Source organism: Equus quagga, chromosome 12 (assembly GCF_021613505.1).
Source record: "Equus quagga isolate Etosha38 chromosome 12, UCLA_HA_Equagga_1.0, whole genome shotgun sequence".
Taxonomy (NCBI): Eukaryota; Metazoa; Chordata; class Mammalia; order Perissodactyla; family Equidae; genus Equus; species Equus quagga.
Genome location: NC_060278.1, coordinates 18,711,339 through 18,725,703, shown reverse-complemented (window position 1 = coordinate 18,725,703; position 14,365 = coordinate 18,711,339). Strand labels below are relative to the sequence as shown.

General features: G+C 41.7%; 1 protein-coding gene across 5 annotated transcripts in view; it reads right to left on the bottom strand.

The window, feature by feature from the left end:
• Window positions 1–13,155, bottom strand: part of DCLRE1C (DNA cross-link repair 1C) — a 40,703-nt gene extending 27,548 nt beyond the window's left edge. Inside the window, exons 1-6 of one of the 5 annotated variants that reach the window (XM_046678796.1) lie at window positions 12,963–13,155; window positions 8,916–8,967; window positions 6,598–6,682; window positions 2,871–2,930; window positions 928–983; window positions 26–127 (exon numbers count right to left, since the gene is read on the bottom strand). In XM_046678796.1, coding sequence (XP_046534752.1) covers window positions 26–127; window positions 928–983; window positions 2,871–2,930; window positions 6,598–6,682; window positions 8,916–8,967; window positions 12,963–13,071 — 464 coding nt within the window. In that variant the 5' untranslated portion in view covers window positions 13,072–13,155. Of the gene's footprint in view, window positions 1–25; window positions 128–927; window positions 984–2,870; window positions 2,931–6,597; window positions 7,831–8,915; window positions 8,968–12,962 lie in introns of those variants that run through there. The other 4 variants (XM_046678797.1, XM_046678800.1, XM_046678799.1 and 1 more) reach the window with 4 other exon arrangements.
• Between the last annotated feature and the right edge of the window lie 1,210 nt (window positions 13,156–14,365).

Sequence of the window (14,365 nt, the reverse complement as noted above, 5' to 3'; positions counted from 1 at the left end):
TTGAGAATTATATAAAGCCGGGTACCTGCCCCCAGAGTGCAGAAGCTCCATTCTGGCAGCTTCTCCTTTTGCCAATCTGAAGTCTCCTGTGTACAAGACGGTTCCGTTATTGCCCTGAAATAAAAACCTGAAAAGGAAATAGATCTCAGTGACTTCTAAGTCTCATACAAAACCTAACAAAGCAAATATATACTAAATCCATAGCAAGTGTTTCCTGCCCAACATAGCCACTCTGACAGAGAGTTCTACGGAATTTCAGGAGCTTTAAACCACACCAGCTACTCAGCTGCCACCTCTCCCCTGGGGTAGGAAAAAATAACACAATGGAGATACTACTGACTTGCAAGAGATGTCCCCTGAAATATGTTAGCGCTCTCCACCATACACTGAGATTACTCCTGCTCATGGAGAGAGAAATCCACATCATAGAAAAATGCAAAGCCAATGGAGAATAGCTATGGAAGACTTCCATTCTAAGAAAGCCACCTTTTTTTTTTTTTTGAGGAAGATTAGCCCAGAGCTAACTACTGCCAATCCTCCTCCTTTTTGCTGAGGAAGACTGGCCTAGAGCTAACATCCATACCCATCTTCCTCTACTTTATATGTGGGACGCCTACCACAGCATGGCTTTTGCCAAGTGGTGCCATGTCGGCACCCGGGATGGGAGCCGGCGCACCCTGGGCCGCCAAGAAGCGGAATGTGCGCACTTAACTGCTGCACCACTGGGCCGGCCCCAAAAGCCACCTTTCAAATTGACCTTCACCTCAATCTCCCAAGTTCAATGTGGAAACAAAGATTAAAGAAACTGCAGTAAAAAATAATCAAATCCCCCTATATGTATTATTTTCTAGACCCTAAAAATGTATTTCTACAATTATAATACATAGCTACATATAATAAAATGGCAAAAGAGATGAGCCCCCTTACATAACTGATCCTGGGCAATGACCAGCTGGTAAGAGAGTGACAACAATCTCTTCCTTCTAAAAAGAAAATAAAGAAAAAACAATAAAATAGAAATAATCATTAGGACCCAGCTAAATCAAGCCCTCCTTAATAAAACATATGTAGTACTTCTCAAGAATGTGGGATGCCTTTTCTCCTCATTTCCTCATGCTCCAAACCCCAGAAACAACTGGAAACCTCGCCCACAAAACAAACGGTTAAACATGGAGTTACAATAAGACCAGTAATTCCACTCTTACGTCCACACAAAAACTTAGACACGAATGTTCACGGCAGTGTTACTCACACTAGCCAGAGAAGAAACAGCCCAAATACCTATCAACTGATGAATGAATAAACACAATGCAGTATATCCGTACAATGGAATATTATTTGGCCATAAAAAGAAATGAAATATTGATAGATGCTACAACATGGATAAACCTTGAAAGCATTATGCTAAGTGAAAAGAATCAGTCACAAAAGACCACATGTTGTACAATTCTATTTATATGAAATGTCCAGAACAGGCAAATCCACAGACTTCGAGAACAGCAGTTGCCAGGAGCTGGTGGGAGGAGGAATAGAGAGTGACTGCTTAATGGGTACAGGCTTTCTTTTTGGGTGATGAAAATGGTCTAAAATTGATTGTGGTGATGGATACACAACTCTGTGAATATACTAAAAGCCATTGAATTGTATACTTTAAATGGAGTAAATTGTATGGTATGTGAATTATATCTCAATAAAGTTGTTATTTAAAAAAAAAAAGCCTTATGTAGCCTGCGCTCAAGACACCATACTGCACATCAGACTGTCCTCTGAGGGCACAGCCTGGAGGAATTATGGGGCAGAGTTCCAGATACACCAGCTCGATACTCAATAATGGGAACTCCTTCAAAGGCCCCTTAAAATTGGGGGGGGGGGATCCCAATGGCTGAAGCTGGGCACACAGCACAAAAGTCACAGTGCACACGAAAAAACATAAAAGATGAGAGTGGGACAGCAAGATTGTGCCCAAGGACAGCTGCCTGTTGCCCAATTTTGAGAATGCCTTTCACCAACATAGGTGACCAGGCAGCGAGGCAATTAGAGCAGATGCCAAAAAGTTTTAGCTGAGTGCAGGATGACACTTAGGAAGGAGCAGGTCATCCTTTTTTTCCCACCTTTTAACCCATCCTAACCTGGCTCGGCAGTGTCCCCTTGGACAATAATTTGTTGAAGGGTACTTCAAATGCCTGATCTTCCCCAAAGAGGAAATGGGAAAAGTCACCTGTCTGATCAGTTACACAACACAGGACATCCTTCAGAGCTAAATATGTCAACAAAGCAGGTGACGATCGGGCTATGGAACAAATATTAACTAGGTTTGCCATAAAATAGGAAAACACCTCCTAGCCCTAGGTACAATTTGAGGTTAAAAAAATAATGGGTGTGTCCATAATCCCACTTTCTATGAAAACAATACATTCACAACACAAAAGTACCTGCTTCTAAATTTAAGGACAAAAAATAAATTGGATCCATGTGGACAGTTATCTTTTTCTTGAAAATGAAAATAATTCAGAAAAAGAATCACCATATGCATAAATTTGCTGCAAAATTATCAAGCACCGTTTTATACCCTGAACATTATAATAAACTTAATAAATGTGACAACAACATTGCGTGGTAATAATATCAAGATTTGGAGTTGCATCATTGGCACGTGATATTAAAGAGGAGCAATTCTGACAGAAGTCATACCCGATCCTTCAGAGATAGAAAATAAACAGGTCACAAGTGGTTTTTTCCCCCTACAAACTCACTCAATTACTATAATTTTTATTTATGATTAAGTAGCATTCAAATTCAAGGAGACAAATAAACAATCATTTTAGCACTAAATGATAATTTAAAAAACACGCTAGTTAATATTTAGTTACCTCGCCTGATGCTTCATCGACTAAAGGTATCTGGGTAGGAGTTTCGATTTCAATTGATATCTATTAAAATAAAATAAGAGATCATGTATACATCGCATTATATACTTTCAGTCTGTCACGGCTTTACATGCCTTCACAGCTCAAACACAGAAAGCGGACTAAGAGAAGACGGTTCAGACTTCTGGGTAACAATTTCCGATTTCACTATAAGAAACTGTTTAACTGCTTGAAAACACGATAAAGCTAAAATAACACGATAAAGCTAAAATAACACCTTTCTTGAGGCTGACGTGGCAATGTGAATTAAAGGCCTTAGAACCTTGTATATTCTTGGACACGGCAACTCGACTGCCATGAACTCAGTTTTCCTCCCTGCGCCTCCCCGTCTCCCTTTGAACTTGACTCTTTGTGTAACATGCAGTCCTGTGCTCCACGTGTTTAGGTTTTCTGTTGCAGGACACAGTCTGGATGAGTCCGCGACATGTTGGCTTAATTCACAGATTCGAGCTGCGGCAGAGGGCTCCACGGTGGGCTCCCATGCTTCACTAAGACAGCAGCTAGCACAGACAGCCATTCGATAAGTAGCTGACCAAAGAAGGAACATAATTTTTCATCTTTTTAGTCCACTGATGTCATAAAACTTACAGGGACTGAAGTTCAGCTGTGGAACCATCCTTGCATCTTTGGAATAAAGAGATTGTATTCATGATGCATTATTTTTTAATACTGTTAGATTCAGTTAGCTCTTACATCAAGATGTTCGCACGTGTTCACATATGAAATGGCCTTTTTTCCCTGCGTGCTATCATTATCTATTTTGCCAGGCGGGTTGAGCAGCTTATCTTTTTCTTATATCCTACAAGAGCTCATCCAGCACAGTGATTATTTGTTCTTTGAATATCTGGCAAAAGGCACGTGTAAAACCATCTGGGCCTGGGGCTTTATTGAAGAAGGGATCTTTGAAAATTGTCTTAATTTCTTTGATGGTTACTGATTTATTCAAGTTTTCCCCTTTTCTTGCTCAATTTGGTATTTTCCTACTTTTCCAGAACTACCATATTAATTTTTTTTCAAAATGTACTGCCTGTTATTAACAGTTATTTTACTTTTTGTCATTCTGTATTTTTATGTGCATCTCCTTTTTTTTAATTGATCTTGGCAGAAATTTCTCTCTATTCCTCTAAAGTCCTGTTTTAGTTTTGTTATGCCTCCCTTTCATTTTCTGTGGCAGGTGTGAGTCCTTATATCACGAATTGGTTCTTTTATCGTCATTATCTCCTTCTTTCACATATGCTTAGATCTCCTTTTCCTTCTCATTGAGTTGAAAATCTATTCCATTTAATTCTAGTCTTCGTTTTCTAAGAAGTGTATTTAATGCTATCAATTTCCCTTCAAGTACTACTTCAGCTGTATGCCACACATTTTGACATGTCATGTTTTCACTGCCCATCAGTTCTAAGTACTGTATGTTTTTCTTGATAACTTCCTCTTTAACCTAAGTGTTGTTTCTTGTATGCATTCAGTTCCCATATGCAAAGGATGACTTTAGCTCTCCTTTTACTTCTGATTTCCAACATCATTGCATTATGGTCAGAAAACGGATCACAAGAATTTCTTAAAACTTCTTTTGTGACATAGTACACAGTCAATTTTTGTAAATGTTCCACATTCAACCTAAGATCTAGTTTTCTCTGTTGGGTTTAAAGCTCTGTATTTCTCTTAGCGCACATTTATCAATTATGTCATTCAAATCTTCATCTTCATTTATTTCCTACCTCCTTCATCTTCCAGTTCCTGGGAGTGGTGTGGTAAGCTCTCCAGCTACAGCTGTTGAGTTGCCTTTTTCCCCCTTAGATTGTGAGAAGGGCTCTTACTACAACAACTGAGCTGAGCTGGGACAATCCTGGAAGTCCTCTCCATGTATCCTTCCAGGTTAGGGTTGGCCACAAGAAACATCAGAGTGACATTTGGAAGGCAGACGTGAACCAGGAGCCCATTTTTTAATGCTCTGAAGGGCACCAGAAATTCTAACGGCTCGTGTACATTGTTGATCTGCTGGCTTAACTCAGTGACACGGGGCAGGGGCAGGACTGCAGCAACTGCATCTTCTGCTGCACGTCCTCCTTCACCTTCTCGGAGTCCTGGGCCGGCTGTGTGACTCAGTGGCAAAACGGGTGGCAGCATTACCAAGGCTGGGAAGATTGAGAAACAGACACGGGTTCCAGTTTGTCCTTGTAGATTCCAGCCTGTCTCTGCTCTTCTCCATCTCTTTCTCAGCTTTCCTTTCCGACTGCTGGCCAGGCTGACCCACAGCAACTTCAAGCCTAATACCAAGGCCCAGGTTACAGCCTTGCTGTTGTGGCCCTCTGCGGAAGAGAAATGGACCCCACTCCAACTGATAAGGTGGAGGTCGAGACTGAAGATGCCATGAACGCATCAAGAGGGTATGAAAACACGGCATTACTCACATCACGGGACTTTCTAGGGAGACAGGGCAGTACCAGGCTGGGGGCAAGTGACTCTTACAACCTGAGAGAGAGTAGGAGGGAGTGGCCCTAGTTTTTATTGTGGTTATGGAATGGCCTGGGGCTTGTGTGGTTCGAACTTCACAGTCGGTGACAAGGGAGGAGTGTCAGCTTGCCCACAAGTGGGGCAACGGGAAGAAGGAGGTGGGAGTCGAAAGCTGTTAGCAGTCAAACATCAAACAAGCAGACTCGATAACACCTGTTCAGACTTCTCCACCAGCTCCCACAATCACCTAAGGTTTAATCCATATAACAAACCCTAATTTGATTGTGGTTCTTTCCCTCATCAAGCACTGGGTGATCACTTACTACTTTATCCAGCTTGAGGCTATTTTGTTAATTCCATATTTGTTTGTATCTTCTTGATCCATTGTTCCTTTTAACAATAAATAACATCCTCTTAGAAACTTGGGAATTTTTTTTTGCCTTCAATTCTATTTTGTAGGATATAAAAATTGCCACTCTGGTCTTTTTAGCTTCTAATTGTCCAGTATATCTCCTCCTGTTTTTCTTTCCATTTCAACCTGCATTTATCCTTTTGTTTTACTTGTTTCCTGTGGACTACGACTTGTGGATCTTTCTTATTTTTTTAACCTAAATTGCGAATTTGTCTTTTGATCAAGAGTTGAATTAACTCCATTCGTATTTATAGTAATTACTGTTATCCTAGAACTTTTTCTGCCATCTTTGCATTTTCTACATACCATGCTTGCTTTTCTCCCCTTACAATCTACCTTCTGTTGCATAGATCCATTTTATTCTGCGGGAAAGCAAAGTTATACATCCTGTCTTTATTCTGGTTATCCCGTTCTTGTTATAACCCAGATGTTTACTTTTCCTAACCTATCCCATGACCTAAGTAAAAGGATTCATCAATTATGCTAATGAATCTTTTACACTTTAAAGTATTAAAACGCAACTTAGCAACAAACTCAATGAGATAACACAAAACTGAGAAGCTAGATCAAACAGCTGAGGGACCGGAAAGACAAATCAACAACAACGTCAACAACAATAAGATGTCAACCTCTTCTAAACGGTTGAGTTACAAAAGACTGAATATCAACATTGTAATTAATGTGGATAAATACAGTGTGTTTGGAACCAGGCTTTGACTAACTCTAATACTTTGTTCAATCCACCTCAAAAAATATTTCCTACTTGAAAAACAGAATTAGCGTCATTCAAAAGATAAAACTTACAATCCGTTTCTCCCAAAATCTGTACTTCGGGCTGGTTAACAACAACTCTTTAGTAACCGGTGAACAGTATAAGTAAACCTTCAAGCTGAAAGGAAAAGACAGAAAACAAAGCGGTTTCAGTGCAATCCAACATGCCATCTGGGGGGCCAGGAAATACGTTTCATCACATATCAGTTATCCCAAGCTATTCAGAAACTGGGCTGGCACAAAAAGGGTTACAGTCATTCCCAACATGCCACCCCAATGACTGTCTCAGTCCCATTGAGAGAGTAAAGGATGATGGGAAAGGTGAGAGAAAACATTGTGTCCTCTGACCTCCTAAGGAGGGTATCCCTCACCATTCTTACATGAAAGATGCGTGTTGGTACAGGATCAGGTATGTCTGGAAAAACAAGACCAAACATTAAGCTACCTCTGGAGAATGAAAGGAGGTGCGGGAGACAGAAGACTTCTACGTTTTATTTCATATAAATCTATTCTGGTTTTTAGTGCCCAAAAATCAATTTCATAATAAACTTCAAAAATTCAACAGTATAGCTTAGCAGTTAGGAACACAGTCTATGGCTGCCTGTATTTTCCAAAGATAGTCATACTAAAATATATCCCATCTATACACACTCTTCTTACAGAATGGACACAGAGATTCCTTTATCGACAGGAAGAGTCTGTTGGAACCTCCCCTTGGACCCGGGCAGATCTTCGTTACCTTAACCAGCAGAATGTGATAGAAGTAACGTTGCAGGCCTTTCAAGGCTAGGTCTCTGGGCAATATGGCCACCTGCTAACACTCTCTTAGGATGTATACTTTTTAAGCCCTGGGTCTCCATTTAAAAAGTCCAGCTAGCCTGAAAACACCACGCTGAAGAGACATTTTTAGAGACGGAGAGGCCCAAGGAACCCCAGCTACTTGAGTCTTCTCAACTCAGGAGTCAGTCATTGAATGAGTGAGCCTTCAGATAATGTCAGCCCCCATACGACATTCATTCGGGCAGAGACCAGACGTCCCCATTGTGCCCCCTCAGAATTCCTGACCCACAGAAACTGAGAAAGAGAACACATGATTAGTTGTTTTAAGTCACTAAGTTTTGGGGTAACTTGTTACGCAGCAATATAGATAACTAATCCACAGGTTCTAAAATCAGACAGACCTGGTTGAAATCCTGGTCCTGCCACTTACTGGCTGCGTGACCTTGGGCAACTAATTTAACCTCTCTGGTTCCTCAGTTTCCTCATCTGTAAAATAGAAATAATAATAGTATCTATTCAAAAGATTATCAAGAGGCTCTAAAGAGAACATCAGCTCCAAGAAGAGAGGGTTTTCATCTGTGTTGCTCACTACTCTATCTTCAACATCAGGACAGTGTTTGACTCATCACAGGCACTCAAAGAAACTGTTGAACTAATAAATATGTAGTGCCTGGCATATACATGTATATACTTAATAAATATTAACTATCATTATCAAGAATACAGACTATTGGGGCCGGCCAGTGGTACAGCAGTTAAGTTCACACGTTCCACTTCAGCCGCCCGGGGTTCGCCGGTTCAGATCCCGGGTGCGGACATGGCACCACTTGGCAAGCCATGCTGTGGCAGGCGTCCCACATATCAAGTAGAGGAAGATGGGCATGGATGTTAGCTCAGGGCCAGTCTTCCTCAGCAAAAAGAGGATTGGAAGCAGATGTTAGCTCAGGGCTAATCTTACTAAAAAAAAAAAAAAGGAATACAGACTATTGATATCACTTAGGAGAGAAGCCAGACATAGATCAATTCAAAAGTCAAAAAGTCAATAAGGTCCTTTCCAAATATATATCCTGAGAATTTGGAATTTGGATTTAGGCAATGGCTGCAGGAAAAGAATGCAATTGTTCAGCTTCAAGAAAAGATAAACAACATTATATGACTCTTTATAATGGAACAACCATTTTCACAAACACACTTACAGAAATGAAAATAAACAAGCTATTGCTGCACCCAATCGCATGGATGAACCATTCATATATAATGTTAAGTGAAATAAAACAAATAGAAGAGTCTATTTGGTACGACTCTATTTATATAAAGTTCAAAAACAGCCAGAGCTAAACCATGATGACAAAAGTCAGAATGGAAGGTACCCTTGGGGGAGGGTCAGGGTTCTGTTCTGGGATATTGGCACTCTTCTATTTCTTGATCTGGGCAGAGGCTTCACAGATGTGTTCACTTGTAAAAGGTCATCAGATTGTTCCCTTATGATGTATGTACTTTTCTGCATAGACATTATAGCTCAATTAAAATGTTTACTTAAGAAAACACAAATAAGCAGCAAAACAAATTACCTGCACTCCAACCGTCTTTTCAAAGTAGGGGCTCTTAATCCTTTCATGTGATCTAAAAATAAAACAATCAAAAATCATAAACACATTATTTTTTCAGAAGATTCCTTGGCCCAAGGAAACTGAGTTGTTTGTTCTTTTTAAGCCTCTTTTTTCAAGAGAAAATGTATGCGAGGTTCACTTTGATAAGAGAAATGATTCATATGTGCTATGGACTCTCCAATGCAAGTGAAGAGTGCATCTGAAAACAGGACAGGTACCACTAAAGGGTGAGCATCTCTCAGCCACCAGAAGCCAAGTAAAGGCGAATGATCCCCTACATCTTAGGGCAGAGTCTCAGTCACTCTGAGAAGCCACAGAAGAATGAGTGACCAGGGTCTCATTTGGAACTGCTTCCAGCACCTTCCTTCACTCTCATCTTTCATTTCCCTCTAACCACCTTCAGGCCATACTCTTACAACCCATTCAATTCCATTCTTAAAACAATCTCTCTGAAAATTCAAGTTCACTTCCATGGAATGCTCTCGGAAATCATTCGGGATTAGGCCAGAATAAGAAGAGTTTCATTATCTTCTCAGCCTACTGTGATGCCTAGATTGAAAGATGGGTTATTACTACCTACAGAGGCTTGCTCTACAGCCCTCCAAATAAACAGACACACAAAGACAACAATGAAGGAAAGGTAAAATTTAAACAAAATAGTACATTAAAGGGGCTGGCCTGGTGGCACAGCGGTTAAGTTCGCACGTTCCGCTTCTCGACAGCCCGGGGTTCACTGGTTCAGATCCCAGGTGTGGACATGGCACCGCTTGGCAAAAGCTATGCTGTGGCAGGCGTCCCACATATAAAGTAGAGGAAGATGGGCATGGGTGTTAGCTCAGGACCAGTCTTCCTCAGCAAAAAGAGGAGGATTGGCAGTAGTTAGCTTACGGCTAACTTTCTTCAAAAAAAAAAAAAATAGTACAGTAAATACATAGTGCATTCTAATATATTCTGAATCTTTAGCATGCAAAAACTTAAATAACCAAACAGGTCTAAATTCTTTGGTTAAGTCAAACCAGTTCTAAGTTTGGAAACCAGAAGAAAACTGAAATCGCTATATTTACATCAGAGAAAACAGAATTTAAAACAAAGACTGTAATAAGAAACAAAGATGAGTATTACCTAATGATAAAGGGATCAAACCAACAAAAGGATATAATAACGTTTGTCAATATTTATGCACCCAACAGAGGAACACCTAAATATATAAAGCAAATATTAACAGATGTAAAGGGAGAAACAGACAGTAATACAATAATAGTAGGGGGATTTAATACCCTACTTACATCAATAGAAAGATCATACAAGCAGAAAAATCAATAAGGAAACATTGCCCTTAAATGACATGTTAGACCGGATGTGCTTAACAGACATATACAGAACATTCCATCCAAAAGCAACAGAATACACATTCTTCTCAAGTGCACAGGGAACATTTTCCAGGATAGACCGTACTCTAGGCCACAAAACAAGTCTCAATAAATTTAAGAGGACTGAAATCATATCAAGCATCTTTTCCAACCACAATGGTATGAAACTAGAAATTAATTACACAAAGAAAACTGGAAAATTCACAAATATGTGGAGATTAAACAACATGCTACTGAACAACCAATGGGTCAAAGAAGAAATCAAAAGAGAAATTAAAAAAATACATTGAGACAAACAAAAATGGAAATATAACATACCAAAATTGGTAGGATGCAACAAAGGCAGTTCTAAGATGGAAGGTCATAGCAATAAATGCCTACTTTGAGAAACAAAAAGTCTCCAACAACCTAACTTTATACCCCAAGGCACTAGAAAAAGAACTAATGAAGCCCTAGATTAGTAGAAGGAAGGAAATAACAAAGATTAAAGCAAAAATAACTGAAATATAGACTAAAAAGACAATAGAGAAGATGGGTGAAATTAAGAGCTGGTTCCTTGAAAAGATAAACAAAATTGACAAGCCTTTGTTTATGTGAACTTTTTCTAGCAAAAGAGACCATGGATTATGTCAGATATTCTGTTTTAGTCAGCTCAGGTATAACAAAATGCCTTAGACTCAGTGGCTTAAACAACAAGTTTATTTCTCACAGTTATTCAGGCTAAAGTTCAAGATCAAGGTGCCAGGGTCAGTTTCCGGAAAGACCTTCTTCCTGGCTTGCAGACAGCCACCTTATTACCATGCACTCACATGGCCTTTCCTCGGTGTGTGTGTGGAGAGAGAGAGAGATCTCCCTTCCTCTTCTTATAAGGCCACCAATCCTATCGAATTAGGACCCACCCTCATTTACCCTTTATTACCTCCTAAAAGCCTTATCTCCAAATACAGCCACATTGGGGGTTAGAATTTCAAGATATGGGAGGACACGATTCAGTTCATAGCACTGAGTCTGTTTCTCAGAAAGGCTAAAAACCACCAGATGGCAATGTGAGAAACCACCGAAAGCAGAAGTTCGGTTCTCGCCCTTGATGAATTTATGTCCAGGTTGAGTAAACGGACCCACATGTGATTAGAAAACAAGTTATTATCATCTGCTTGGTAGTAGGAAGTCATCTCTTGCTTAATGTATGAATTAATGATGAAGATTCCACAAATTCCTTTAGATGAATCCTTCCCCCACACTCACTACTCCTAGACACGAAGGGCAAGCCTTCAGCCACTCTTTAATAGTGGCTATCACGTTTTGAGTTCGGAAACTCGAGTGAGACTCAACACAGAAAGTCAAAACAGGTGCATGCTCCTCCAGCAGCAGATTCATAACGAAAACCAAAACAAAGACAAAAAGGTTATTCTCCAGAATAGGCAGGAAAACCCTCCAAGAGGCTCCCTGGGCTATTTAACAAACAGAGAGGGAAGGTCCAGATTCTCCTCACTAGAGAGAGAACTGGCAGCTTTGAGCAAGAAAAGAGAGGCATTTCCCAAAAGCAGAAACTTCAACAACTTACACTAGGTTAAAGTGATTGATTCCAAACACAAGGCAACACTGGTCTTCACAGCAGCCCTGGGAGGAAGGGCAGGGTTTTGATATCTGTAATTTACTTTAAAATTAGAACATGTGATGGGTATGTGGTATGTTTGTTACACTCTGATTCACTCCCCAAAAGAGTAGTGGGGAACATCGTACTCAAGTTTTTCTGGAAGCCAGCACTCCAAGAGGCAGCTACTAGAGAGCTTCAGTTTATCTTCATCTCTGATCAACGCCAATTAGGCTGTGTTGATTAGCATAATGATATTTGAAGTTTTCATTGCTAAAGTTAGTGACGACTTAGCATAAGAGATGTTAAAAATGGACAATGGCTGTGAAATTAGTGGTACTCCAGCACTGGAGACTGGCTGAAACGTTTGAGAGACACTCCAGCCTCAGCCGGGAGCATCAAGCCTGCAGACCCTATCATTAGGGGGGACACTTCAGGCTTAATCCCTAACCGTGTTCAGCTGTGAAATTTTAGGATTCTGGTTGCCTGACCTGGCTGTTATAAGGTAAGCCACATCCTGCCTCCAGACTAAAACGAACCTTTCATTTTGCAAGTGGACAGAACATCTAAAAGGAGGGAGAGCTTGCACTTCGTCGAGCTTACAGATGGGATGTTTGATTTGAGTGAGCGAGTGTGTGTGTGCGCGCGCGATTGCAGATAAATGTTTGGGAGCACGGCAGAATTTCCTCTGAAATTTCTTTACAACACGGTAGCGAGGATGTGGAAGAAGATTAAGTAATCCTCGTCAACCTCTGACTATTGGCCGCTTCCAATAGGAAGAGCTTCCAAAAGAACGGAATAGTTGCACCTGATCAAATCCGCGTGGGTCGGTGCGCAACTGGCAGTTGCTATGTCCCCGTACAGATCAAGAAATCTGTAACGCCTCAGAGAGGCTGGAGAGCCAGGCTGGGACAAGGCGCAGCGGCTGGTCTCTCCCCCGGCCTCCGAAGCGCGCACCCTCGCTCAGGCCCCCTGGGCGACCTCCGCGCGTGGCCAGGACCCGCAGCCCCCGGCCCCGGGGAGGGCGGCGCGCAGCTCACTCACCCTTGTGGCAGTGCGACAGGAAGTAGGCACGGGCCCTCAGGTTCTCCCTGTCGAAGCGATCGATGGAGATGGTGGGATACTCGGCCATCTGTCCCTCGAAGGAACTCATAGCGCCGGCCAACCCCAGCTGACTGGACCCCAAGCCAGCCTCGGAAGCCGAGGTGGCCCTGACCTAGCCGCCACTTCCGGGAACATGCCGCCGCCGTACCATTGGCCGCCCGGAGGCAGCCGCGTCCAATCAGAGGAGCCCTGCAGCCAGGGGGCGGTGCTAAGGAGCATCTGGTTAGTTCCCGCCACCCGCGACCTAGGGGTTTAAACTCGCGAGCTGAGCTGGCGTGGGGCCGCCGTTGTGCTCAGGGCTGAGGCAGCCGCGTGGGATCAAGGGTGTAGCTAGCGCGAAGAGGGTGGCTCCTGCAGGAAACCCTGACACAACACTGTGTCGCGCTGGGGAGGACACAATTCAACCCATAGCAAAAAGCAGTGTAAAATATACAACAGGCATTGTCTTAAGTTTTTAAAATAAAAACAAGGTACTGTCCTTACCACTAAGGGTTAACAATTTTAAGTGTGATCGGTTTAAAAGACATCAGATTATGTCACTCCTCTGCTCACAGTCCCGGAATGGCTCTCCTTCCTCCCATGTTGGATTTGGGTCCGGGAACTCTTTGCAAACAGTATTCCGCAACGTGTGGACCCTGGAAGAGCATCACCCACAGTATCTGGGATCTTGTTAGAAACGAAAATTCTCTACCCCAGGCCAGAGCTCCTGAATCAGAAGTTCTGGATGTGGGGCGCAGCAGTCTGTCTTAGCACACCCTCCAGGGCATTCAGATAGATCCTAAACTCTGAGAACCGCTGGGTTCAAATTTAAAAAGAACACTCAAGCAGTCTGGGGCAAGGAGTCTGGGTAGAAAGCTGCCACAATACTCCAGGAAATGTGATGGTGAGAATTCACTTATTCACTCAACAAACTGTCCCTGACCATCTGCTATGTACCAGACACCATTCTAGACACTAAAGATACAGCAGTGAGCAAGGCAAAGAAAAACCCATGTGGTAATGGAGTGCACGTTCTAGTGGAAATAATACTATCTATCATTTACGTAGTTCCAGATACTGTGCTAAGTGGCTCATTTTTATCATTTCATCCTCACAACAACTCTATCGGATAGGTACAGTTTTTGTCTTCATTTTACAATTAAGGAAACTGTGATTAAGTAACGTGTACAAGATCATGTTGCTAGGAAGTAATAGAACCCAGATTCAAATCCAAGGTCATGCCTTAGACGCCATGCTCCTAGCCACTGTTCTATACTACTTCCACAGCATCATACTGGCATTGGCTGTGATGGTGGCAAACCACATTTATTTGATATATATTGATATTCTGTTAACACTGTTGG